This window comes from Brachionichthys hirsutus, chromosome 1 (assembly GCF_040956055.1).
Source record: "Brachionichthys hirsutus isolate HB-005 chromosome 1, CSIRO-AGI_Bhir_v1, whole genome shotgun sequence".
Taxonomy (NCBI): domain Eukaryota; kingdom Metazoa; phylum Chordata; class Actinopteri; order Lophiiformes; family Brachionichthyidae; genus Brachionichthys; species Brachionichthys hirsutus.
Genome location: NC_090897.1, coordinates 10588645 through 10614535, shown reverse-complemented (window position 1 = coordinate 10614535; position 25891 = coordinate 10588645). Strand labels below are relative to the sequence as shown.

At 43.2% G+C, this 25891-nt stretch overlaps 1 protein-coding gene and 1 non-coding gene across 2 annotated transcripts; one reads left to right on the top strand and one right to left on the bottom strand.

The window, feature by feature from the left end:
- The first annotated feature begins 1870 nt into the window (after nucleotides 1-1870).
- phlpp2 (PH domain and leucine rich repeat protein phosphatase 2) lies at nucleotides 1871-25828 on the top strand. The gene is made up of 19 exons (XM_068757152.1): nucleotides 1871-2059; nucleotides 3695-3975; nucleotides 7773-7906; nucleotides 11859-12049; nucleotides 13019-13144; nucleotides 14899-15053; nucleotides 15981-16127; nucleotides 16899-17129; nucleotides 19080-19282; nucleotides 20253-20313; nucleotides 20742-20837; nucleotides 21074-21229; nucleotides 21888-22088; nucleotides 22359-22521; nucleotides 22606-22736; nucleotides 22909-23022; nucleotides 23846-24040; nucleotides 24162-24393; nucleotides 24545-25828. The coding sequence occupies exons 1-19, from the start codon at nucleotides 1871-1873 to the stop codon at nucleotides 25826-25828; spliced, it is 4290 nt and encodes a 1429-aa protein (XP_068613253.1).
- trnay-gua (transfer RNA tyrosine (anticodon GUA)) lies at nucleotides 4787-4874 on the bottom strand. Its single transcript is given in 2 exon segments — nucleotides 4787-4822; nucleotides 4838-4874. It is a non-coding gene; the product is annotated as a tRNA-Tyr (tRNA).
- Nucleotides 25829-25891: the final 63 nt, after the last annotated feature.

Here is a 25891-nt window from a genome sequence, read left to right as displayed (position 1 = left end):
ATGCATTTTTTATGAAATACATATAATTAAATAAAATAAAGTAACATTTTGTTATATTTATTTGACCTAAAAATGCAGTATATTAATTTCAGTGTGGTGAGAAAATCAAACCAGAATAGACAAGTCTACAATTTTGGTGACTCACTCCAGCATAGAGTAAAAAGGTAAGTAAAGAATTCTACAAAAACCTTTAAGAAATAGTTACTAAAGCAGTAACTATACAGTGTCAAGTGTGCCATTGAATATGTTAAAGGAGTTCAAATGAAAGTTCAGCTAAAATTAATACATTTGAATGTTATTTGAAAGCTAATTAATGCATTCACATACACACATCTGGAATCCAGAGCCAACGTGCAAAATGGAGTTGTTACATATTGCCCTGTTAGAAAATGGCATCTACATCTAATTATCACAAATTATTTAATCATTGCTACTAATGATAACATTTCCTCTCGTTGAAATGTCACCTGTTGACAAATGCAAATCTAGCTATCTAAAATTCACTTTGGTCTCGAGTTAAAATATTATCCTAAATTAAAGTGCTGATATGGTGACGTTTAAATTGTCCTTGGTAAGAATGTCATTTCGATTTCTATAACTTTTTTCAGATATCTGAAATGCAGTTATAACTAGTGAAATTTGTATACAACATACCTTTTATAGGTAGTCATAATTGAATATTAGATACAAAGTCATCATCCTAGATATCGTAAATTACAAAATGAACCACATAGCCCTAGAAATATGCAAATTAGCACGAAATTATCAGAAAATAGTACGCTTGCACTGAGGGATTCGCCATTCGCCATCCTTTTTGGTCCCTTCAAGCACCCGTACCAAAACAACGGAAATGGAGGTGCAGCGAGACTAAACCGGCTATTTAACCGGGTAACGTGAGGAGCGACCGTGGAAAGTGGAATTATTACATACACCTTGTTTCTATGTTCTCCCGATGTCCAAACATAATTGGAATCTGAACGATTGTTTGCTCAACCGTGTGACACGTCTTTTATTCTGATACTGTGTGACTGTACTTGTACTCTAACATTCTATCTAATAAATGTATTCATTCATTCGTACTAATTTGGATCTAATCCTTTGGAACGAGTCCAAAATAGTGCAATTAATGGAGAAAAATAAAACATCCAACCCTCTTTTAAAATTCATTTTCGTCCCTGAACGTTAATCAAAAACAATTATAATGGAATCCTGTTAACAGGGAAACATTTCTTTAAACAATGCATCGTTCATCATCGTTTCATAGATATTATAGTGTTAGTATCTCCACATTGTATTTTTATAGAATATAGAAATAAAATGACTGCAAAAAAAATGCAATTGAATCAATAGTCTATGAATTAATAGTGTACATATATATTTTTTTATACAGTACTTATTGTTTGGTGCTCCTTTTGATTTTATTATTGGTTCTATTATGTTATTCCTATGATTTTATGTTTTTCTCTTTTGTGTGCACTTTGAGACTTGGCTGCAGTATAAAGCGCGATATAAATAAAAATATATTATTATTATTATTTACAATAACTCAAATTTGTTCCACGATTCCAACAGACACGCCCTGCAGAGCGCACGTCGTGATTTGTCCTTCACCCGATGGTTGTGATTATAATACGCCTCTTCTCCTCTGAAAGGGGCCGCGGCTGATGAATAATAAATGCTTTAAATGCTTACGACCCGCCCATGTAATGTTTATTGATCAGCTGTCCGGCAGGCCTATCGTGAACAGATTTAGTCCGGGTATGGCGTCGTTGCGCCGACACAGGATGAGACTTCTCCTCTTGCGTTGGAATTTTCCGGTCGCGTAGCGGAACGACGCGTTTGTTTTCTCCTCGCTCTTTACGCGCGGGTGATGGAGGGCGAGGACAACAACGCGCAGGTCGCGGCGACCACCGAGAGGGGAGCCCGTGATGTCGGCGGTCCTTGCATCGACAGGCAGCCGGACACGGCGGTCCCCCGAGCGGGGCTCGATCCCACGGCGGGACGCGGCGGCCGCGGAGGACTCGGAGCTCCGGCTGCTGCGGGGATCCGTGTGCTAAAGGCAAGTCGCGACGGACTCGGGCAGAACCGAGTCCTCACGAATATCTCTGTGTTGCGTTACACGTCAAACGCAGTAACTGATTACAAACAGGGCAAAGTACTCCAAAGCGGCTCTGTCACGCCACGCAACGTTGGGATTGACGTTCTCTGGTTGATGATTGATTGATCTGAAGATGATTGCCATTAAATGAGGAATGTACCGGAGCCAATTAGCAGCCACACACGCACGCACATGCACACGCACACGCACACACAGGCAGTGTGGGCTGATGGAGGTTTTATGGAAAGGCCCGTTGCCCAACAGTTCTTTCATGACATCTTGGAGACACATGATGTGTAAATGACAGATTAAGTCCCTCCTTGCAGGGCAGCAGCACAGAAAGCACCAGCGCTGCCGTTTAAATCATCACATGCGTGGAGGACGGGAACACAGAAGTTATGGAATGTCCTGCTCACAAGAGCAAGTGCTGAGTCTGAAAGCGTTCAGCCATGAGTCATCCAGCGTAAAAGGGCAATCCTTTAGTTGTTGTTTTTTCATGGCCTTTAGAATAAATCTAAAATCCCATGATGGTTTAATATCTGTTTATTCTTTCTCTACTTTCGATATTGCAACGTTTGCTGATTTGCAAGGACAATATGGAGTTTTGTTTTCCAGTTTAATCCCATCATCAGGGAAGTTCGTCCATTGTGTTGGAAGGTCAGCCGCTCAGAGTCATTAGGCCGCAGGCGAATGCACAGTTTATTAAGCTTCTCCACTCTGACTCAGTCCAGGTTGACTGAATGCACGTGCTCTAATGCTCTAACGCTGGTTCACGTTCACTCAGCGATGCATGTCCAGCCCTCGGTGCAGCCCTCTGGACCTACCCGGTCTCTGACTGCACCCTAAATGAACAATTCTGGTGCCATTGCTTGGGTTAAATAATCTTCCCTTACTGGCTCTATTGGAAAAACGTTTTGTCTTTTTGATGCAACTGATGGGAGACAATTCTATAAAATAAATATACCAAGAATATGGCTAACTGAAATTAATATAAAAAATATTTGGGTGCAAAAATGGATGGCAGCGAGATGTAAAGAAAAAAAAAAAACCAGATCAGAAAAGTATGTTGTATTTGTTGCATGTAAATATTTAATTCATTATTATAGCATATAGCATGACGTGAAGCATGTGCTACAGAGTCTGTTGTGCTGCTGCGATTAGACATGCCCTGAGATCACAGAGCTTCACATTGTTTGACAGATTTGTGAAATTCTCCCTCAATGGGAGGTCATGAAGGACGAGGATTTTTAGCTGCAGCTTTTTTTCCTGGAGGAATCGTGCTTTAATCCATGAATGTGCTTTTTGACCATCAGAAACTGGAGTTATGATCGATTACATATCACTTTTATAAAGAAGTCCAAACCCGTGCCTCTGTACAGAAGCCGTTCACCTGTTTGATCTATATGTGTTCATTGTGAACATATACCCGCACGGAAGTGGAAGTATCATGCCGAGATTCTGAGGCCTGTTTTGTTCCATCCATACACCACCACCACCACCTCATGCCATTGCGTCACGATAGCGCAGGAGCCCAGCTTGCAAGAATCGCTAATATGTATAGCCTCTGTATTGAAATGTCTCATCCTCTAACAGCAGCGCAACATGAAGCGGAATGGGAGTCGTGGCTGTGTGACGAGAAAGACCAGATTTGGATCACGAGAGCGGGACTGGCTCAAGGGGGACACCCAGCGGGGCTGTGTGTGTCTGTATGGGGGCACAGCAGACCCCCAGCCACCTGCCTCTGGCCCGCAGGCTTCCTCCACCCCTCAGACCGACCTGCAGTTGGTGCTCTGCTCAACCAGTACTACAGTGGAGGAACTGTGTGCTCAGAGAGATGGACACGGGCTCTATGTTCAGCTCCATGGAGACCTAGTCAGGTAAACACACAAGTTAATTATTTTAGTTTGTCATTTTGTGTTGGAAAATGTCTCCTTTGCATTTTAGCCACGTTGGCATTGAACGATGCCGAAACGTTTAGTTCGGCAGACGCTGAATTTCCTTTGGAGGCCGGTGCCTTTATTCATTCAGGGCCAGAGCAAAAGTATTGTAAATATCCAGCGCCCCCATCAGCGTCTTTATTGGGTCTATTTAGTGAAGTATTGTTGTGCACTCCAAAAAACTGGCAGTTTAATGTTGAGAATTGATTAACAGAGAAATGGGAAAAAGGTTAAGGGAATGAAAAATTGAAAATCTTTGAAGGTTGACTGAAGACTGGACTTCTGTTTGGGGCTTAAGGACGTTTCATACGAACACAATGACAGTCAATAAAGATCGCATATTATACTCTTTTTTTCCCCGCAAGGTATTGCAGTTCCCAGACACTATCTGTAAAGGTTTTTGTCAAAATAGCGAACAGATGCTGCAGGACAGCGTCCCTCTTTTCTGTCTCAAACAGCTCTGTCAGAAAAGACTCTGAAATCTAAACTAAGTTCACTGCACGCAATGAATGTGCATGCACATCTTGTGCACGTTCACCCTCTGTGACATCACAGGGGGCTAGATTTCTGCTGGACGCTTTTCAGTAGGTGATTACAGAACTACGCAACCTATGCAGGATTCACTTGGTGATTTATTTAGCTGTTTTGGGGTTGTTAGTGACCCAAAACCACCATAATAGCGTAGAAACATATGGTTACATACATTACGCCGTGTTTAAGTGGGAGGGGAAATAAGGGATGAAAAATTCTCTCCTTCGAGCCGGAGTCGAACCAGCGACCTAAGGATGTCCGCTTTAGCCCACTACAGTCCTCCGCTCTACCGACTGAGCTATCGAAGGGAGGCGGTTGAAGGTGCAGCAACGTTCCGTTAGAAATCTGAGAATATCTCATGACGAGTCGCGGTTTCTTTATGCTTCATGGGAAAAGTGAGTTTTTCATAATATGTCTCCTTTAAGGTCACAAGGCGCAGTTCATTTGCCTAATATGGCAACATGCGCTTCAGAATCAACCTGCGAGGATTTCCGTGGCTTGAATGAAAGAGGATCTGCAGCAATATATAAAGACCAATATTTTCAATCAATTTAAAGCATAAATCATAATAATAGTCTGCGATTAATCATGATTAATCACAACTACTTGTAGTGACTTGTGTGTTAACCTGTTAATGTTTGACACGCCGAGGGAAAACATGATCTAACTTGCATTTTTACTGTATGTGCAAAGTGCAAAAGAAACGTGAGACGTGATGGCTGTGTGCGTTAAAAGCCCATCAAACAGCTAAAAAAAGGAAAAAACATGCGGCGGCAGTGGGTATAATGGCAGGCATTAGCATTTAGCATTTAACAAAAGCAGTTCAGAAGCATTATAAATGAGTTTCCACATCTCATGTAGCAACATTGATATCCTGCTCATTACCCCAGACTCCCACAACGCCTCACCTGAGATATCCTCAGAGGATATGCACTCCTATCAGCTCCCATCAGCTCCGCAAGGATCACGACGACACAAATAGCAAACGCCCCGTTGATTGTCTGTGAAGGGATCCACGACCAGGTCTGTGACCAGGAAGGAATCTGGGACACACTTTGCTATCACTGAGCCTGTGTGTTGAAAAAGAGAGGCTAAAATAAGGAATCGGCTTTAATCGAATCCCGCTCGCTGAGAGTAACAGCAAAAGTACCATTGGGTTAATTCAGTGAACTAACAATATATAAGTAGTATGTAAAACATGTCAGAGTAATACAGATTGGTATTAAATAAAAGTATTCTGGTAAGCATATTTTCAGTTTATATTCTAACAGTGCAGCACTTAAACTGTATCCTGCCGGTGCTGCTTTATTTGAAATCCGGGTCACATGCATTGCTGCAGCCAATCCCCAGCAGCCTACGGGCAAGAGGCAGGGACAAGTCGCCAGTTCATTGCAGGGCCACACATAGACAGACAATCATTCACACACACTCACACCTATAGGGACATTTTAGTGTAACTAATTCACATATTAAGTTGCATGTTTTTGGAGGTGGAAGGAAAGGCAGAAGCCAGACGGAACATGCAAACTCCTCACCGTGCTGCACTGAACGCATTTAATTAAAAATGCTTCTGCTCATGGGGAACAGTTTAGATAGCGCACATTTATCTTTTTCGCTTCGTAAATCATCTCTCTTTTGGGAGGAATAATGTTTTGTTACTGGGATTGGCAACATGGATAGATGTAGACAGCATATGATAATCTCTACAGTAGGATTTGTAAAGCAGGAATTAAAGCTCTTTTTAGGGATGTTCTTGAAATAGATTGTGGTAATGAGCTTCTTGCAGGATGACATGGTTTTTCTTCTGTCCTGTTCAAGACACATTGTATTCTTATTCGGTTACACGCCGTCGAGTTGATGGCTGATATCCCATAAGGTGAGGAGTTCACTATCCTCTTTGTATTTTGTTAACCAACTAAATCATCTGTATTTCCATCTGTGATTTGAAGTAGTGGGCCTGGAACTGGAAGTGGATGGAAGTTGATATTTTAGGCCTGAAGCTGCTGTATTTATTATTATAGTTAGAAATCTTTTTTTACAGTGCAGCCTCATAAAATCACAATCATATGCAGGGTTATTGATCACGAGATTAAGAGAACTATTTACAGGACAACGTCTTTATATATTCATTCAAAGCGATTCAATGAACACCAAAAAACATGCAGTGCAAATTAAATGCATGAAGTAGTTTCCGTTGTGAAATGAACTTTGTTTATTTATTTTAAACTTTCATTTCTGTACATGTTATAAACTATATTCTTTAGTTATATGGGGCAATACTATATGGTGGGGGGGTGGGGGGCTGCAAGCTGGTGTGTGAGGAGAGGTTGCCTGTTTTATATCAACGAACATATAATGGATTTTCCTTCTCCACGAGTTCGGATTTGGACACATTTATTTTGCTCGACACTCGTTCTGGTTTAAAGTTCATAATCGGTACCGGATACACATTTCAACTCAACCCTAATATGTGTCCTTCCATTCATCCCCTTTTTCCTCCACTATTTGGGATCACAGTGCCATCCCGGTGAGGAGAGCAGCCCATTTTCTGGGGTCTCATGTTGTCCGCTTGTGCCTGCTGTCAGTATTTAAATAGAATGCATCACAACAGTCCTCTGATTTCTTTTTCTGAATGGTCGCATCAATCAGTGGTTCCCTCTCTGGGAAGTTTGATGGCAGAACAGTATCTATCTAGTCAGTTTTCTATTTTGGAGGATTTGGCCTCCGTTATAATTACCATACTCCGATAACACTGGAGATCCTGAAGGGTGGCACCTTTTTCAAGTATGTACTACCTACATGCATTTAGAACAGGTTATATATATGTTATAGAAATCATGCACTATTATTACATTTCTTTTACGTTTCTTTTTAAGTCTGTTTGGTAAAATACCTTCCAATCAGTAATTAGTAGCCTAAACGCAGCGGAGCTCAAATGTTAGTTTTCTGGAAACACATGGAAATCGTTTTGACAGGGTTTTCACTGTGGGAATTACAATTGAAGCTGCTGAAATCATACCTCAAATTTGGTGTGCCATATATTTGCTGCTTGTTTGCAGTCTGGAAGCTGTCTGCTGTGATAAACCAACTCACCACCTTTAGTTAAAACATGAGTGTGTATTTGTCTCCTCTTACACGAAGTGAGATAAAATAGAGTTGCTCTTTTGTGGCAGGCATTGTTACACCTCTTTCCCGTTATCCTGCAGGAGGTTGGGTCCCTCTGAGAGTCCGCTCCAGATGGTGTACGACTACCTGTCGGCTATGGGCTATAAGGATCCTGCACGAGTGCAGCAAGAAGCAGCCAACTCAGACCTCAGCTGCTTGATCCGTTTCTACAGTGGTGAGTTCGCATCCGTGTCGGCCTTCATTCCAAGTCATCGCTGTGTGTGCTGCGGCATCAAGCAGAATCCCAGTGCCTTCCTCTGAAGCTGACCTGAAGGTTGGAATAAAAGGCAGCAGGTGATCAAATATTCCAAAGCAGGGTTGATTTGTTTAAACTCGTTCCCGTGTGCTCCGTCAGCAAGGCTTCGTCACTTGATAAAGTGAATATGCTTCCTGTTTAACTCCCTGATGGTGATGTCACGTCACTCCACGCGTGCACACACACACACACACACACACACATGCTTTGGATAAGTCAGTACATGTATGTACTTGCTCTGGTTAAAGCTCATGTAAAACCCACAGACTTCTTAACTGTCCCTGCTTGAGTCCGTGCACTGGTCTAACTCTAATAATACCTTTACAGCAGCAGCAATGAAGGAATTTGCCATTGGGGGTAAATGGTGACTGATGTTCTGTAATGTGTTTCCACTTAACGTCACTAATGCTCCTGCTGAGTTTGTGCTATTCCTCATTCCATATGCCACAGAGAGAGGAAGAGCAGCAGCGTCTGAAGCATTCACACGAAGCTCCTCCGACATAAAGTTCACAACGCTCCTTTGTAGAGCTGCAAATGTGAACACTACGGTGTAACTGACTCTGGAGATTTGATGGCAGATCATACTTACTAACTAGAAAAGCACTCAGAGAGCACAAACCTCCACCAAGCAGCTCATTCCCTTTATAATTAGATTTACACCATCCACGTGGTGATCTGGATCATCACCAAAAGGTTCTAGATTGTTCTTGGTATCTTTATACACCAACCATGAAAAGTAAAAGTGAATCAAAGTTGTATTTTTAACAGATTTTTGAAACCATAAATTGAGTTTTCAATGCTAAAATTAAATGTTATTTTACTGACCTCATTCTTGATCCGATCCAGATGACATTCGGTGGTGAGATAGAGACCCCCCACCCTACATGACTTTGTCAAATTCCATAAACATCGGTCAATAATCCACCGACTGCAATGTTACCAAACATTTCAAAATGATATTTTCTGGATAATTGCCAACAGCATGCTAATGCAGGGCCATGCCGGCTCGAACAAGACACGTGAAGCGGTGGGATGCAGGGAGTGTTGAGTTCAAAGTAGTGTGAACAGTTGCTTTGAAAACCTCTAGCATGTGACGGTAAAGATGCAGCACCTTTTGGCTTAAAGGGAACAGAGTTTGACCCTGTCGGCCTTGCCGCCCATCTTGAATGCCATGTTATTTAGTTTCCAGCCGCACTGGAGTTGAGCAAAGGAAAGTAAGAAGTCACTCCGTCTCTGATTTGTGACTGGGGGGGGGGGGGGGGGGGGGTTATGGCGTCCATCATTAGTTAAGTCCCCTGCTCCTCCTCACGCCTCAAACCAAAGCATCCTACAACAGAAACCAGTGTGGCACAATGGCAGCCTCCACATGTCACTGTGTTTTGTGTCGTCGGCGGGACAGGACTGGCTTGGATGTCTTCCTGCAGAGCAGCAGAGGCTGCCGGACACTTTATGGGAGCTGGACTTTGAGTTTACGAACGGCCTGATTCACCTAGAAAGTAATATCCTCGCCGACCTCAAGGGATATCACGTGTGTTTGTTTTTGACGTTGGCCGCTTAATGCTGGGACCTCGCTGATATTGTTGAATGCGCTTCATAAGTTTGGTTTTATTGGTATTGCGGTGTAAAAAAAAGTCATGTTCCGTGAATGCTGAAAAGTCTTACTCAGTGAATGGACTCGCTCCACAGACGTGCGTGTGTTAGATCAGAGAATTCCTTTTGCATTCACACTTCAGACTTTGCCTGGTCGAGCTGCAGATCCTCGCGTTGCCTCGTTTCTGTGATGTAATCTGATGTTTATTGCTCCTTTTGCAGCGATGTGGAGATATTTTTCATCACCAACGGACACTGCCAGGAATGTTCGCAATTAATTGATCAGTTGTTTGATCCTTGAGATGAGATTGGCAGAAATGACCATCATAGATTCACAGGAGCTGACGTGATGTCATCAGATGTATTTTACTGATATTCATTTTACAAAATTTATAAATGAGAAGAAAAAAAAATAAAATCTATGTTCTATATATTGGCAACAAGCAAGTGTTTGTGTCATTTTTGAATTTAATTTGGTTTTAATTAAGAATATTGTCTTATTATCGGCTGATTCCTGATTGAGTGATTTCCTTGTGAGTCCACTTGTGCTGAGTTAAAACTTTGTTTGCTCATCCGTGGTGTTAAAATCCAGAAAGGCAAAGGCACAGCAGTGCGTAGCCGCCAGATTAGGATGATGCTCGTCGTAATCTGCCACTTCCTGCTGGTTTAAGGGTTACTTTAGAATTCCTCAGACCATTGATTACTCTGGTCAGACTGTCTCTTAGCATCCTGATGCTTTAAGGACTCGGCCCCCTGTCGGCATAACGAAGCTGATGACATGTTCTGAAGTCAGTGAAGGCATCCTGTCGGCCTGCGTCACTGTGGAGCTAATGGCTACGTGATAGTGAGTTCATTAGCGTGGGAGGTGCAAGGGCGAGTGTTTTCCTTCATTTGCTTACATGCATGCTTATTTTGGATTTATTCTGTTTCATTCCGTCAGCAAGTTTGCTGAAAACCTTTGAAGTTTTGGACTGTAAACTATTTATGTATGCATTTGATGAAATAATAATATCAGAACGATTCTCTAGTTGCTTACATGGACGATTATGCACATATTTTTTTTTTAAATAAAACCTTTTTTTTATGAAGCAAATCATCTTAAACTTAATCAAAACTGCCATGCACATTTTTATTTATCTATCCCTTGTCTCATTAATTAAATTAGAGTTCAATTTGGAGCAAATGTTCAAACCAAAAGCAGGACTGTGACTGTCTTGCTGTTTTCCTCCTTTCACACATACCGGCTGCTTTGTGTCTCTAATCTTTCCTCTGAAGGAGAGAGGACACCGAAGGATCAGTCCCTGCTATTGATCTGCCAGCCAGCCAATTTGCTGTCAGCTGAACCTGGCTTGTTCATTATCAGTTTCCCCGGCAGAGAAAAAAACCCAAAAAAACACGAGAAGCCTTTCCTTGTCATTTGGATGCCCCTGTGAGGTGAAAGGGAAGGTGCAGTCAGGCAAAATGAGGCAGAGAGAGCAGATTGCGGATGAAAGCCGATGAGTGGGAGGCAGCATAAGCTGATTTGAAGACATTTCAGTAACGGGCAACAAGGCGCCGAGGCATTGTGTCTCCTCCGCGCTTCGTTGGCCTGCCATTAACCTGAGTGTGCTTGAAGACTGGCAGAGACAGCCGTGTTTCAGCAGCGGCTGCTTTCTGGGCAGTTTTGCATAACTAGATTAAAGAGTCAAGTTTAACGTGACAGATCCCTGACTCAGTCATCATTATGGATGACGCTTATGCATATTCATACAAGATTTACAGATTACCGGATGCGTCTTATTGCTCCGATGTGTTGACTGCATACTTTCCCACATGTTAAATGTCTAACTGGACTGATGATGTTAGACCTCAGTAATCATTAGAACCATATTAGAATGTTGCCTCTGTGGAGCTTGTCAGTCGTGCAGGTCATGGTAGAGCTCTGTGTGGAATAAAGCCAGTTGCCGTCCTGTTTATTCTTTATTTTTTACCTTGCTGATATTCTATATTGTCTCTTCGGGCATTGTTTATCTACTTGCAAAATGACATAAACATAAACATATAGGATTGTTACACCCAGAGAAGATGAAATTAAATTTTATAATATCCAAACCCAACCCAAGCCAAGTCATACCCAACAGAGCAGAACTCTAATGAGACTTTAAGGTTATTTTTGTCGATGCTATATCTAACTATGGAGCATGTGCTGTTAATTATCTAGCTATTGCTCTTGGTTATTTGTTCATTGGAGGAAGGTGTGGGTTGTCCTCTAACCTCTGTGCATGGGACTCTTTTCCTCCAGAGCGTCCAGTGAATGCAGACCGGCAGGAGCGGACCCTGCTGAAAGGCATCTTCAGTGTCAGGAAGGGAAAGTCGCAGCTGCACAAGTGGGCAGAGCGGCAGGTCATCCTCTGCGGCACCTGTCTCATTGTAGCCTCTGTCAAAGACAGCCTGACTGGGAAGATGCACATCCTGCCCCTGGTGGGGGGAAAGGTGAGCGCTCACTGTTCACAGGTCAGACAGCCTGGAAGAGTTTTTTACCTTTCATCTTGTCTTTTTTTTTTTTTAATTAAATCTCTTGACGTACTGACAAGATTGACCAATTTATAGTTAACTAGAAACACAGCAACAAGCAGGCAGCTCATTCCCCTCCTAATTGGATTCACACCGTCCACATGGTGATCTGGATCATCACCAAAAGGTTCTGAATTGTTCTTGGTATATCTTTATACACCAACCATGTAAAGTCAAAGTGAATTGATTTTTAACTGATTTTTGAATCCATAAATGGGTTTTTTATGTTTTTGTATTTTTCCTGACCTCATTCTGGATCAGATCCAGAAGACATTTTTCATGATAGTTCATATCGGACCCCTTTATGACTGTGACCTTTGGTGAGTGAATTGAATGCATGTTTTACAAGATATTATTTTTTCAATAAGCCTCCATTATAAGTAAATGGGGAAATACAGATTTTGTTTTGTTAGTTTTTTGTATCCAGACAGGTATCCGGATCACTCTCATAGTTTAATGGGGTCTAAGTTAGACCCATCTTCAGGTTAAATTATTATTATTATTTTATGCTGATAACAAAGACAGACAGACTTGCTGGAGGTAATGCTTTGTGTTCTAAACTGTCATAGGGTCACACACACTCCAGGTCCAGGTTCTTTTTAGTTTTGTTCATTATTTGCTGTAATAACTTCACTGTAGATCATAAAAGAATGAATACATTTCATTCAAATGTATTCATCCACTCATATGAATACATTTGAGTGGATGATTAATACATGTTTTCAGATTCAAATGATTGCCGAGCAAACAGCATCTCTAGCAGGAACATTAAATCCCCCCCCCCCCCAAAAAAAATGGCAGACATGTTATTCGGATTGCTCCATCAATGCAATAATAATAATAGTTAATTTAAATGTGTCCCTTCTCTTCGTCTTCTTTTGCACTGAGGTGGAGGAGGTGAAGCGGCGGCAGCACTGTCTGATGTTCAGCTCCGCCGGCTCACAGGCTCAGACGTATTTTGTCAACTTTGACTCGCTGGCAGACTCCCAGCGATGGCACCGGCAGGCGTCAAAAGTAAGCACGAGTCGAGGTGCTGTTTAAATGCGGGGCACCAGTCTGCGTGCTTCCTGTAAGTCCCTCTTGGCTTTTAGATCAGAAGCTGGGACAGGCTTCCTGCTGAGCTGCCTGTCGGTTTGACCTATCAGACAACGGCGTGCGAGTGCGTCTGATTGGCTCCCGTGGAGGCCGTCTCTGAGTGGCGGAGTGCCAGGCCCTCAGCAGTAGAACCTTTGTCATCACGCCATCGAGAGAATGAGCAATAACTGAACGCGTTAACGTGTTTTTATATTGTGTTATATACTGTCTGTATTTCAAAGAATCTTGCCAGGTCTTCCCAGCTGTTTTTCAAATAAACGATTGACTTGCTTTGTGTCTAATGTCCTAATTAATTACTATTGTACCGCAGCTTCCTGGAGCTGAACAGCCTCCACGGAGGCAGAAAACAGTTAACCGTGGAAGGAGGAAGCCACCAATGGAAAAAGAAAATCCAGTTAGTGGCAGATTGAAGCTAAATCCCGGATCTCGCTCTACCATTGCGGTGTGGGTTACTGGGTTTGAGTAGTCTGTTAGTGTAATATATTTAGGATTAGAAATGGACAAGAGGTTTCTATGGAGACTGATGGTGAAGTGTGGTCAGTGTTTAGGCTACATAAATCATACAAGAGTGTGTTTGTGTGTGCGTAAAAGACTAAATTTAATGTGGGCTGGAACATTCAGAAGGGTGTTGTTGTTTTTCTACAGTAATGGAAACACAGGTATGATGCTTTGCTCATTCAAAATATTCATTGACAAAATGAAATACATTCGACTTGTGCTATTCCCCAAATTTGGGGCCCATGGTTTAACTTTTAATGCATTTGTTAATTCATAAATCTTTGCTATACTTTATGATTAGGATAAATAAAAAAAATATATGCATTCTTTAAATTACTTATTTTTTCTGGACCTATAGTCAAACGTCAAAGTTTGAGGAACCCCCCCACACATTGTGTGAGCAGTTAATCAAATCTGTGGTCATGTTGGTCAACCGCGAAAATAGAGTGGTGTAAGAGTGAGACATTGATTGTTGACATGCATAAATGGACGTGTCTTTATATTGATATTGATCAGAGACTGAGAAGGCTGCTTTTGGTAAAGTTTCCTAACCCCCCCCCCCCGTGAAGTTCTGCTGCTTTATTTAGCTGCCAGTTATCAGATTGTTTCTCAGTGTTTCACAGTCACGCCGTTTAATATTAAGTGAGTTATCACAGACGGTTTTACCCGACTTTAACTCTTCTCTGTCTGCCGTCCTACTCTCTCGTCATTTTCTATTTTCCTTTTCAAGAGGAGTCCCTTTATCAAAGTGTCTGGCGTGAGTGGTAGAAGCAGCGACCTAATGGTGAACAGCGTGCAGGCCCGCGGTCCATAAAGGGGGCGGCCCTCCGACTGGACCGGATGAGCATTAAACGCAGTCATCGAGGAGAACGGATATCTGAGCGATTTGAGCTGTGCTGAAACACATCTGTGTTTACTAAATGCTTCTGGGATTGCAAGGCAAAAAGGACTGTTTTTTTGGGGGGGTCTTGATATCCTTACGCCTACACTGGTGTCACAGCAGGCAGCTCAGTCCGAAGCTGGCGGGACATGTGAAGACAGTCAAGTAGTTCTGTCTGCTTTGAGCTACATTTTGTGACATGGAATATGTGATGCTGAATGGGCAAACAGAAAAGTACTAGTATTAACTAACTAGTATTTACTCTAAATGAAATTTGTACATGTGTGTGTTTAAGGTGGTGTCTCAGACGGTTAGCCTGGTGGACCTGTCCTGCTATAGTCTGGAGGCGATGCCTGAATATCTCCTGTACAGTCAGGACGTCACCCACCTCAACCTGAGACACAACTTCATGAGCCTGAAGGGGCCGGGCGGCCTCCTCAGCCTCCCCAGGTAACCACACCCTTTCATTGGAGGACCTGACTCAAATATTTGCTAACAAATGGATGATGGAAGCCAGAATCCTACACTGTGGACCTTTTCTGCTACTTTCTAAGAAGAAGATTGCACATGTCGGGTCTGTAGAATATAAGCTCCCTTCTTCGGCTCTAGTGGACAATCTGTGACTCACAGGCCATGGCAGATGTTTGTGCTCTTTTGTCTCACCGAATCTTCCAGTGTCTCGTGTCTTACGTTGTGTCTTGAAATATTTTGGTTAGAGATAGAAGAGTGTGCTGCATTCAAAACGATGATGATGAATATATTTATTAGATAGAATGTTAGGCTACTTGTTTCCGTTGAAAGTCCTTAGTACATAAATGGCTTTTATTTCTTAATTTTCTCTGTTGCAAGAGAGCAAAGTTCCGCAGGTGCATCAAGTTGATCTCTGTGTTGAATAAAGTCAAAATTGAAGACGTCTTCCCCTCATCCGAGAGGCTTCTTCTGTTCTGAACGGCTGGTGGGGAGTTACAGATATTTAATCTAGTGGGTGTCATAGAGGACATTAAGTCATAATGAGAGTCATATTTGTTTCACCTATGGGCTGTATGCCCCGCCCCCTCAAGTGTACATCAAGTTTCATTTGCTCAACAAAGCCACGATTATCACTTTTCTGTCAGTTAGCTGAGTGCTAATACACATTTGTGGATCCACTCCTGATGCTGCTGTTTTTGTGATTTGTTCTGTACTTTTTTTTTGTAACTTAGTCATTACTGTTACATGTTGCACGACTTTAGTCTGTGAACCCTCATTGACAATGGCAATAAACTACTTCTGATTCTGATTCTGAGCATCACAATAAATGTAATGAACAAATCAGGAAAATGTGTTTTTGTTACATTAAAAATGAACCTAAAGCTCCTTTGTTGGCTCTTCCTTCAGGTTTTCCCAGCTGAAAAGCCTGAACTTGTCTAACAACCGTCTGGGTGCGTTTCCTGAATGCGTGTGTGACATCCTCACGCTGACTGAACTCAACGTCTCCTGCAATAGTCTCCAGACCATCCCTGCACAGATAGGAAACCTTCAGAGGTGTGATTACACATGCAATATACTTTACGAGCTCACATTACGTCCAAGATTGCATATGCAGGAGTGATTGCTGTGGTGGTTGAGCTGCCGAGGCAGATGAGTAATCGTAACGTTGAAGACTTAACAAGAAAAATTCCAAAGGCGACCATTCAGGAAACTCTTTGACTCGCATATAACAATATTTATTCCACAAAAAGTCTTTGAGTTAAAAAAAAAGAAGCATTTTAGATAGTGACAAATACTACTGTGACACAACAATGCACTGGGTGCAAAAATAATGAGACAAATCTACATATTTTGTGTGAAGTATGTGTTTTCCCCAAATACTCTGCCTGTGTATTATATGAAAGATATATATATTTGGCAACAATCCTACATGAGAATATTATTAAAACAAAAAGTCAAGTATTATTCTGAGGTTTATTTTCTAACACATATATATCTGGGGCAAGGATACAATGATATAATTATGTCTGTTCTGTAATGTGTTTTCTGTTTTAGTATTGTGATTGTGTTTTTTGCTTTTCATCATTTTACCGTATTATTATTATTTTTAAATATGTTTCACAACTTATGCGATTTCAAAAATAATGAATGTCCGTGTTAAATCTGGAATAAGGTTTTAATGGAATTAGGGGAATGAATAAAGATAAAACATGCAAGTAATGAAATCTAAATCCAGCACTTTTCATCTAAATGGCAGCCTTTTGGCTCTATAACCACAAGTAGATATTTTAAATGCAACGCGCTCTTCTCCTCTCCGTCCCGAAGCCTGCAGACGCTGTCTTTGGATGGAAACCACCTCTCCTCCCTGCCCGAGGAGCTGGGTGGAATGTCACAACTCAACAGCCTGGGGCTCTCCTTCAACAACTTCCCCAACATTCCTGCCGTGCTGGAGAGATTGAGTGCGGTGGACAAGCTCGCTATGGCTGGGAACAGAATGGAGAGTCTGGAGTTGTGTACTTTGGCTAAAATGAGCCACCTGAAAAACATTGACCTCCGGTAAGACGCCTGCCAGATGGACGGCTCTCAGCCTCTTCCCGCTGTTCTTTCTCTGGTGGACCAGTGTGCGATATGAAGGGGTTAAAGTGGTCAAATGTTACCTTCCACGTCGCGTTGTTCCAAGTAAATATGTCTGACTGGCGGTCTCATACTTCATAAAGCCAAGCCCAGGTCATTTCCTGCAGGCTGTATCAGATCAAATCAAAAAGGGGATTGTCCCCTCGTGTCCTTGCTCCTCGACCCGGCACTACGGGAGGTGGCCCGCCCCACCCGCTAGAAAGCAGCATCAACTGTGTTTTCATGCAGACCTAATGAAAATAATTCACACAGAGACAACAACTCCTGTTTTTTTTTGTCCGTCCGTGGTGTCGGGATTTACAGCGAGGTGAATTCAAAGTCATAGAGTTTCTACTAGCTCTCCTCCCAACCGGAAACCAGCAGTATGGTTTCGTCTTCATGGATCCACTTTCTGTGCTTATAATTAGGAAAACATTGACTGTTATTCACATCTCTTAATCCTCACAGCTGCTGCGTGATAGCCGATAATGCCGTTTAGTTTGACTACGGCCAGCTGGCTTTAGCATGTTAGTGACTGAGCTAAAATTGAAACGGAAACCTGCTTAACTATCGGTGCCAGACAGTCACATTGTCGTCTCTCACCCTTTACCGCTCCAAGCGAGGACTTTGCCACAAGTAAAACCAGGAGGAAGACAATTTAGAATACGTGCCAATGTAGAGTCAGACTTTAATACCTGAGCTTAACCATTTATTCATGCAACAGTCAGATGCTTGCCGGGCGCATGCACTGATGATCCCTTTTATTGTGGCCATGAGACAGTATAACACTTGAAGTAGAGCAAAGGACTTTCAGATCTGTGTGTGTGTGTGTGTGTGTGTGTGTGTGTGTCATGATGGGCATCATATTAAACTTCAGCCTGTGCGTGTTGCTGATGGACTAGTGAATTCAAATTGAGCATGACTGAGGGTAATGCTGGTCAGAGGATAGTTGAGGGTGGTGTATAAATAGTAGCATGCAGTTAAACTGGACTTGAACTAGAAGGGGACAGCATTGTTGATGACGTGCAGCCCAGGTATGGGAGTGACCAGAAGCTGATTTTAGATTGATCTTTATTTCATATGTCATTGAAAGTCAGTTTGATCTATAAAAGACAGCAGTATCCAACATTTACTGTTGGTGACTCGTAATGTGAACTAATAAATGATCAATCATTCAGTGAATAGGAGGTCAGACAAAGAATATTTCTGTTATTCTAATCTACATTTGTAAAATGTTTCTTTGATTTCTTCCTCAGACATTGACTCAAACACATGACGGGAACCTCAGCCTTAGTTTCATTTTACCAGCTCCACCAGAACACCTTGGGATTAAATGCCTTGCTCAAAGGAATGCTTGTGGTTGGAGATGACGTAAAGTCCTATTAAAGCAAGGCTCATACAAGCAACCACCGCTCCTCCGACAGCCAGCAAGTACTAAAACCCTGGGTTTTAAGTTACTGTTTGGTAGCGGCAGACTATTTTTATAATGGCAAAGTACATTCAGGGGGGATTAGCAGGCTGGCAGCTCTTATAAAAGGGGATTTGTTGTGAGATTAGGGAGAGGCTGGATCTCAGCTCAGTGTCTTAAGTGACATTTTGTGAAGCTGAAGTTGTGCCCGAAAATGTAAAAAGTCACAATGATTGTTTTAGGAGTGTTAGAATATTTTTTTCGTCATGTCTTTTTTTTTTTTTTTAAAGGTGACCACTTTACCGCTGTGACTGAAGTCCTGTTTCTCTATTCCATCATATTTGACCTGCTCCCACTGATGATCTGTCACTACAAAATAAACTGCTGGAATATTTAGTAAATACTGCACCGATATCTTGCCCAATGTTGGCGCCTACGCGCTTCTTCTCTCTATTAATGAATCATCTTGGTCTTCTTGTTGACAGATTGAATGGGCTGCGCCGGCTACAAAGTGGGAGTTTTGAGGCGGTGAGTCAGGTGACCCAGCTGGACGTACGGGACAATTGCTTGGACTCACTAGACTTGAGCTCTGTCTGTAACCTGGAGACTCTGCACTGTCAGCGGAACCAGCTGGGGACGCTGACACTCGGCGGGTTCACGCTGCGCGTCCTTCATGCCGGCAGCAACCGTGAGTCAAAAACAAGGCATCAAACAGTACAGTATATCTCGTTGAGTACACACATGAAAGATCTCGAGCGTGTATTCACAAATACTCTGACAGTACAGTACTCTCAGAGAATTCCTAAAAAAAATCTATCGAGGAATCCTGTCTGTGCAAGGAGGAGACAGACACCTCTTAGTGAGGAGACCGCTGTGTATGATATTCTTACGTTTGGTGCATTGGTTGAAAAACAAACTCTTGTTGATGATGTGCAACAGAGTACGAGGACGGGGAAAGCAATAAGGCTGATGAGAGAGATTAGTCTCTATTAGGAAATGGTGTAATAAGGAATACAATTTTCCGCTCAGAGAATTGTAAGTCATGCTGTTAATTTTAGGACTCAGCTGATATTAACAGCGTATAAACCATTTAAAGAGGGGGAGAACATGGAGCAGCAGAGACGCCACCAGCCAGGAGCGTGAAAGCGACTGTGTGGCGTCGGTGCGAAGGGGACGGACCGTAAGCCGGTCGCAGTCGACCCAGGTCATCTCTGCTGCACCGGTGCAGCTTTCCAGTTGCCTGATATCTTAGCGTTTTGTTATTTCTAGCATTACAGCATCATTGTGTGTTAGGGGAGGGGGGGGGGGGGGTGCCTTTCCGAGAGGGAGCATATAATCCCTGTTAACTGTAATCTGTAGCATTTTATTTACTTCGCTCTGAAGGATTGTTTGGGAAATGTTTCTCCTTCCTCTTTGACGTCCTGCCGTTTTGTCCTCTGTTAAAGACACTGATGCGCCTCCTTAATGTCCCCCTGCCTACTTCGGCTCAACGTCTCTTTTCAGGGCTGCAATGCTTAGTGAATAACTTCATAACATCAGTGTCTAGTCTTAATTTTAAGGGGTAATTATTAGAAAATATAATTATCGATTTGTTAGGAAGCTTTATGATTATGAGCCCATGTATTTAGCCACTGATTGCCACCTTTATCTTCCCATAGGCCTTACAACAGTGAACATCTACCCAGTCCCTAACCAGCTGACACACATGGACCTATCACAGTGAGTTCTGGCTCGAACAACGGGAATGACTGTCTGCATCTACCTGAACAGATCGATTCTGCCTGAAAACATTTGCACAATTTGAAACTTAAACATCCTTTTTTGTTAGTGAACCTCACAAAGCTTACATCATATTTTATGCTACATATTTTTGTTATGTAGGTTTAATTATGCAGAGCAAACATTACAATACGTCAAAGTGAAATAAGACGAACCTGCCAAGAATCATTAGTAAACCCGCAGCACTGACAGAAATCATTTATTATAATGCAAAAGATGCAGACAGAAGAAATACACACATTTTTTAATAAGTGCAAGATGTTGATATTGCCCCGTTTACTACGCACACTGCTGTGTTCTTTGCTTTTCAGTTTGAGTGATTGTGTACATGTGTCTTTCTCTGTGTGTTACTGTGTGTGTTGAGACAGGAACCTTTTGGAGTACCTTCCAGACTGGGTATGTGACAGCAGGAAAATTGAGATGTTGGATATTTCACACAACCTCCTGTCGGAGCTTCCTTCCAGGTGTCTGGTACTTCCTCATTTTATACGTGGTGCAATATGAATGGGATCCTTTGTTAAGCGCAGTAACGCTGTTGTGTTGCTGACACGCGTCACCACTGAAAGGAAAACGTTTTGTACGTGGTCTATTTAAGCTGTCAAGTTGTAAAGGGAATCGGTGGATTGGTATTTCTGACCCCGAACAGCAGGCAGATGATGTTGATCCTAATCTTTCTAATGTCTCTTCCTTCCTCCGGCAGACTTCTCAACAGCTTGAGTTTGAGAAAGTTGCTGGTGGGGAACAATCGTTTGCAGAGAGTGCCTGTCCTCCTGGACCACGTCCCGCTGGAAGCCCTCGACCTCCAGCACAACAAGCTAGATGAACTCTCTGAGAGTCTGTTTTACAAGGCCTTAAAGTAAGCCTCTCAACTCCCCTTTTTATCAGCAGCTTTTTGCATTCTGTCCTCAATGCTATTTATGCTATAAGTTGCTTCCTTTTGCAGCAGGTTCCTCTATTTTGACTGTTTCACCTGCTATGTTTTCTTTGTTTGGTTGCAGTTGACAGTGATTAATAATAATTATGTATTTATTTGCTGAGAAGGGACAATGCACATTAATGAACATTTTCTTAAAAAAAAAAATGAAACCCTAAATGTACACAATTGCAGCCATGGGCTGATTGTTTCACATCTTTTTGTTTCTGGGACGATTGCATTCGGGGAATGTTCTCACGATCAATGGAGTGTTCCAGATTGTAACTGGAGCTTCATTTGCCCTCTTATTTCCTGTGTGGTAAATCACTTAACACCCATTAGCGGTTCAAATGCTATAATGTACTTTACTATCTGTAATGCTGAGCCATAATGGCGGTGGCTGCTTTTGCATGATGGGTCTCAGCTTGCAAGGGAAAGCAGCATTTCAGAACAGACAGTTGTCTGAAGAAGCTACGCTGAGAGCTAACCCTGAACAACGTTTTCATATTTATGCTGAAAATGAAATAAACGGTTATGAGGACAGAGAGATGCCCGCTACGCATGTTTATATAGGCCTCACTTTATTTCTCTTTCTTCACAGCCTAAAATACTTAAATTTATCTGCCAATACCCTGGAAAATATTCCTCCCAGCAGCCAATCAGAGGAGAGTCTCAGCACACTGCAGGAGCTCTACCTGACGAGGAACAACCTGAATGAGAACTGCGGCGCTGTTTTGGTCGGACACCAGAACCTGCGGGTTCTTCACATCGCCTACAATAATTTGCTCTCCTTCCCTGCGAGGTGTGTAAAAAGTCAAATACTAAATATCATGAGCCCCACTTTAATATTAACATATTATTGTTGAGCTTGTTCATTTTCTTTTTATTCATTTCATGCTTCTATGTATTTTTGTCTATTATCTTATAATCATCATATCACATTCCATCCTCTGCATAACCTTTATGTTTTCGGTATGTGCTACATTGCTGTTATTAAGTACCATTTTCTAAAATGGCAATTCGCTGTGCCATACATCATGATTCATTAAACACGTTCTGTCTCCATTTTTAGTAAGCTGAGTAAGCTGGAACAGCTGGAGGAGTTAAATCTAAGCGGCAACAAGCTGAAGACGATCCCATCCACTGTGTCCAGCTGTAAGAGGCTGCACACCCTCGTAGCACACTCCAACCACATAGCCGTCTTCCCAGAGATCCTCAACCTGCCTGAGATCAAGGTCAGACCTGTCTCGACTTCATTTGACTTGACCAGTGCATGTGCGCGTATGCTCTGCCTGCCTCAGCTCAGGTGTCTTTTGCAGCTTGTAGATCTGAGCTGCAATGAGCTGACTGAGATCCAGCTGCCTGATTCGCTGCCTGCCACCCTGCAAGAGCTTGACCTGACGGGCAACAGCAGCCTGATGCTGGAACACAAAACCCTCAACCTGTTCAGGTGAGCTACAAAACCAAGACGACGTCAGGGTTTGTCAAGCATAAGATGTATGAAGGCCGGCATCTTAGCTTCAGCTCCTTTTATTACATGAGAGGAATATGTTGATGACATGAGACTATAGTTTAGCCGTGACTTCATCTGTAATGCCTTCTGTTGTATTCTCCATTTGTAGTCACATCACAACCCTGAAATTAGACCAGAAATCCACTGCAGCCACGGGAGACTCGGTGACTGTCTCCACTCCATGGACCCACGGTTACTCTGAAATGAGCGGCCAAAGGAACAAGTGAGAACTGATTTGCATTTCATATCTTTATGAGTTGTGGGGACAAAAATAGGTCATAATTCAGAAGTTCATTATGCAAACCAGTCATTTGACACTGAGGTGTCCAGCTTTATCTTGTATCTCCTGCCAATTACATAATCACTTTTTTTTAATCTTTTATTGTTGATTTGGATATATTGTGTGTCTGTCTGTCTGTCCATATGGAACTTGCTGACAAATTCAGAGTGGGTGTCTGTCACTGACATTATGTTTAATACACTGCTGTGAAAAAAGTGTTTGCCCCCGTCCTCATTTTTTCTTTTCTTTTTTTGTGCATATTTGTCACACTTAAACACATTTTAATATCAGACAATGATAACAGAAGTAAATAGAAAAGGCAATATTTAAATTATTTTGGGAAAAGCTATCCAATCCTACCTGGCCCTTTTTTTTAGAAAGTGATTGCTCCTGTTAAATCATGAATTAACTGTGATTGAACACATATTTTGGAAAGCTGAGACCCGCCCAGGTGTGATTACAGCCTGTTGAATCAAGAAATCCATGAATTGAAGTAGGACAAAAGAAATTCCAAAAACAGGAAAGAAATGTATCGTGATCATCAGAAATATTTAACTGTGAAGTGTTAAGAAGTCCTTAAGGAGGCAAATCCTTATTCACAGCACGATAACAATGAAACATGCTTCACTATTGCAATCCCAGCATGCCTTTCAGGAACAACAGGGGTCCAAACAGTAATGTCTCTTGAAGCTTCCCTCGACCTGAAGTGTGGATGAGGTTCCCTGTTGAAGCCGATCAATCTATCTTAACCTGTTGTTGGGGACAGGTTGTGTGTGTCTGTGCTGGCGGTCGACCGTTTTGGAGACGGCGTGGAAGCGTGCTACGGCATCTTTGATGGAGACCGCAACGAGGAAGTTCCTCGACTGCTGCAGTGCACCATGGGAGATGTGTTGTGTGAGGAGGTGCAGCACTCCAGTGTCGACAATGTGTACATGTGCAACACTTTTCTCACGTCACACAGGTAAAACAGTTTTTTTTTTTTTTAACTGGTACCCACATTTGATTGTTGCAGCGTCTCTGCAGCTTTGTAAGCTGTATCCGGCGACTTAGTCAGCAGGTCTGTTGCTGTTTTTATGGGACAGGAAACTCGGCATGGCTGGCCAGAAACTGGGTGCTTCTGCCTTGCTGTGTTATATTCACCATGAGCCTTCAGATCCAGGAGGCTCCTTCAGCCTCACTGTGGCCAACGTGGGCACCTGCCAGGCTGTGCTGTGTCGGGACGGCCGGCCTGTCCCTCTCTCTAAGGTTTATAGCTTAGAGAACTGCACAGAGGAGATGGAGCGAGTTAAGCGCAATAAAGCCATTATTACTGAGGTAACGAGTTAATTCTCTCTATGCTGGGTTTCTATTGGTCCTCTTGAAACATTATTTTGATCTCGTATTAATATGCACCTTTGTTTGCCAGAGCTGCGTGCATCGTAATCCTTTGCACGTCTGCAGTTCTAACAGCATTTCTGTTTTGTAGGACAACAAAGTGAGCGGCGTGACTTGCTGCTCTCGCCTGCTGGGCTGCTCTTATCTATCTCCCTGGGTGCTTCCAAAGCCCTGGGTGAACACCACGCCGCTGTGTGCACAGGATGACTTCTTGATCCTGGGGAATCGAGCGCTGTTTGAACGCGTCTCCTACCAGGAGGCCGTGCGCACCGTGCAGGCAGTAAGGGATCCCCGTGCCGCAGCCAAGAAGCTATGCTCAATCGCTCAGAGTTATGGCTGCAGAGACAACATCGAAGCTGTGGTGGTTTCCCTGCAAATTAGTGAGGACGGCTGTACTTGTGAGCCACCGATTTCCACCTCTGAACTTCGGGGGCCCCCTGCAGTGCCTGCCTCTTTAACCACAGGCCCTACCGACCCAGCCACGCTTTCATCCAGCAGTGGTATTGTCTCCGAGTTCAGCAGCGAGACATCGGCCTCTGAGGTGTGCAGCGAGGCAGGATCCACCGCTTCGGACGAGCATCCATCCTCTGGCGCCACATCGCGCTCCGAGAGACGCTGCAGCCTCCATCCTGCTGCCACGCTGTGTGGAATCATGGTGCCGGGCTCAGCCGTGGCAGGACCTCACGTAGGCCAGTTCCAGCAGCCGCCCCCCTCCGGTGCCACATTCTCCAGTAACAAGTCTGACAATGGCTTGGATAGTGACGACGAAGCGCCACTCGAAGGTGTTATCTCCAATGGAAGCAAGTTAGAAGTGGAGGTAGACATTCACTGCTGTGCTTTCCAGCTACGGCCGGGGGCCCCCGAGAGCCCCAAAGACTTGAGATTCGAAAGGCAAGGCGGTCACTATCCCAATGGCAAAATGCGCAGACAGAACAGCGTGGTGGTTTCAGCTACAAATGGCTGCCTGCTGGCTGTATGTGGGAGAGAGATTGCTGATCTCAAGAAGTCTCCTTCCACATCCAGTCTTTTTGGGAAGAAACTGTGCAATGGCTCTGTAGTCGCTCCTGAGGACAGTCACAATGTCATTGAAGTGGCCCTGGAGGCTCCCAAGAAGAAGTCTGGTTACTTCACGGCCCCAGCGCAGCAGGACCCAGAGGACCAGCTCATTGTGCCTCCCAGTCTTGAGCAGGAAGTCAGGGAGCAGCTGAGAGGCCAGAGCCCCCTGGTCTCCGGCCCCTCCTTACCATCCACACCCCCTTCTTTAAAAGAACCTGTGTGGGATAATCCACACCCCCCCGCATTTGCCTCTAACCTGGTATCAGGTCCAGGTCCGGTTCCTATCCTACAGCATGAAGTCTATGATACCGCCCTCTAGAGCGTGGACACGGCACAGCATCCATGTGGCTGCAACCCTGTGAGAAGAGGGGAACTGAAGTTG

Excerpts from the sequence above, each read along its gene's own strand:
- phlpp2 (XM_068757152.1), top strand. The coding sequence starts at position 1,871 with ATGGAGGGCGAGGACAACAACGCGCAGGTCGCGGCGACCACCGAGAGG. Across the intron at positions 16,128-16,898 it reads CAGATAGGAAACCTTCAGAG|CCTGCAGACGCTGTCTTTGG; the intron begins GTGTGATTACAC and ends TCCGTCCCGAAG. Across the intron at positions 20,838-21,073 it reads CTGTCGGAGCTTCCTTCCAG|ACTTCTCAACAGCTTGAGTT; the intron begins GTGTCTGGTACT and ends TTCCTCCGGCAG.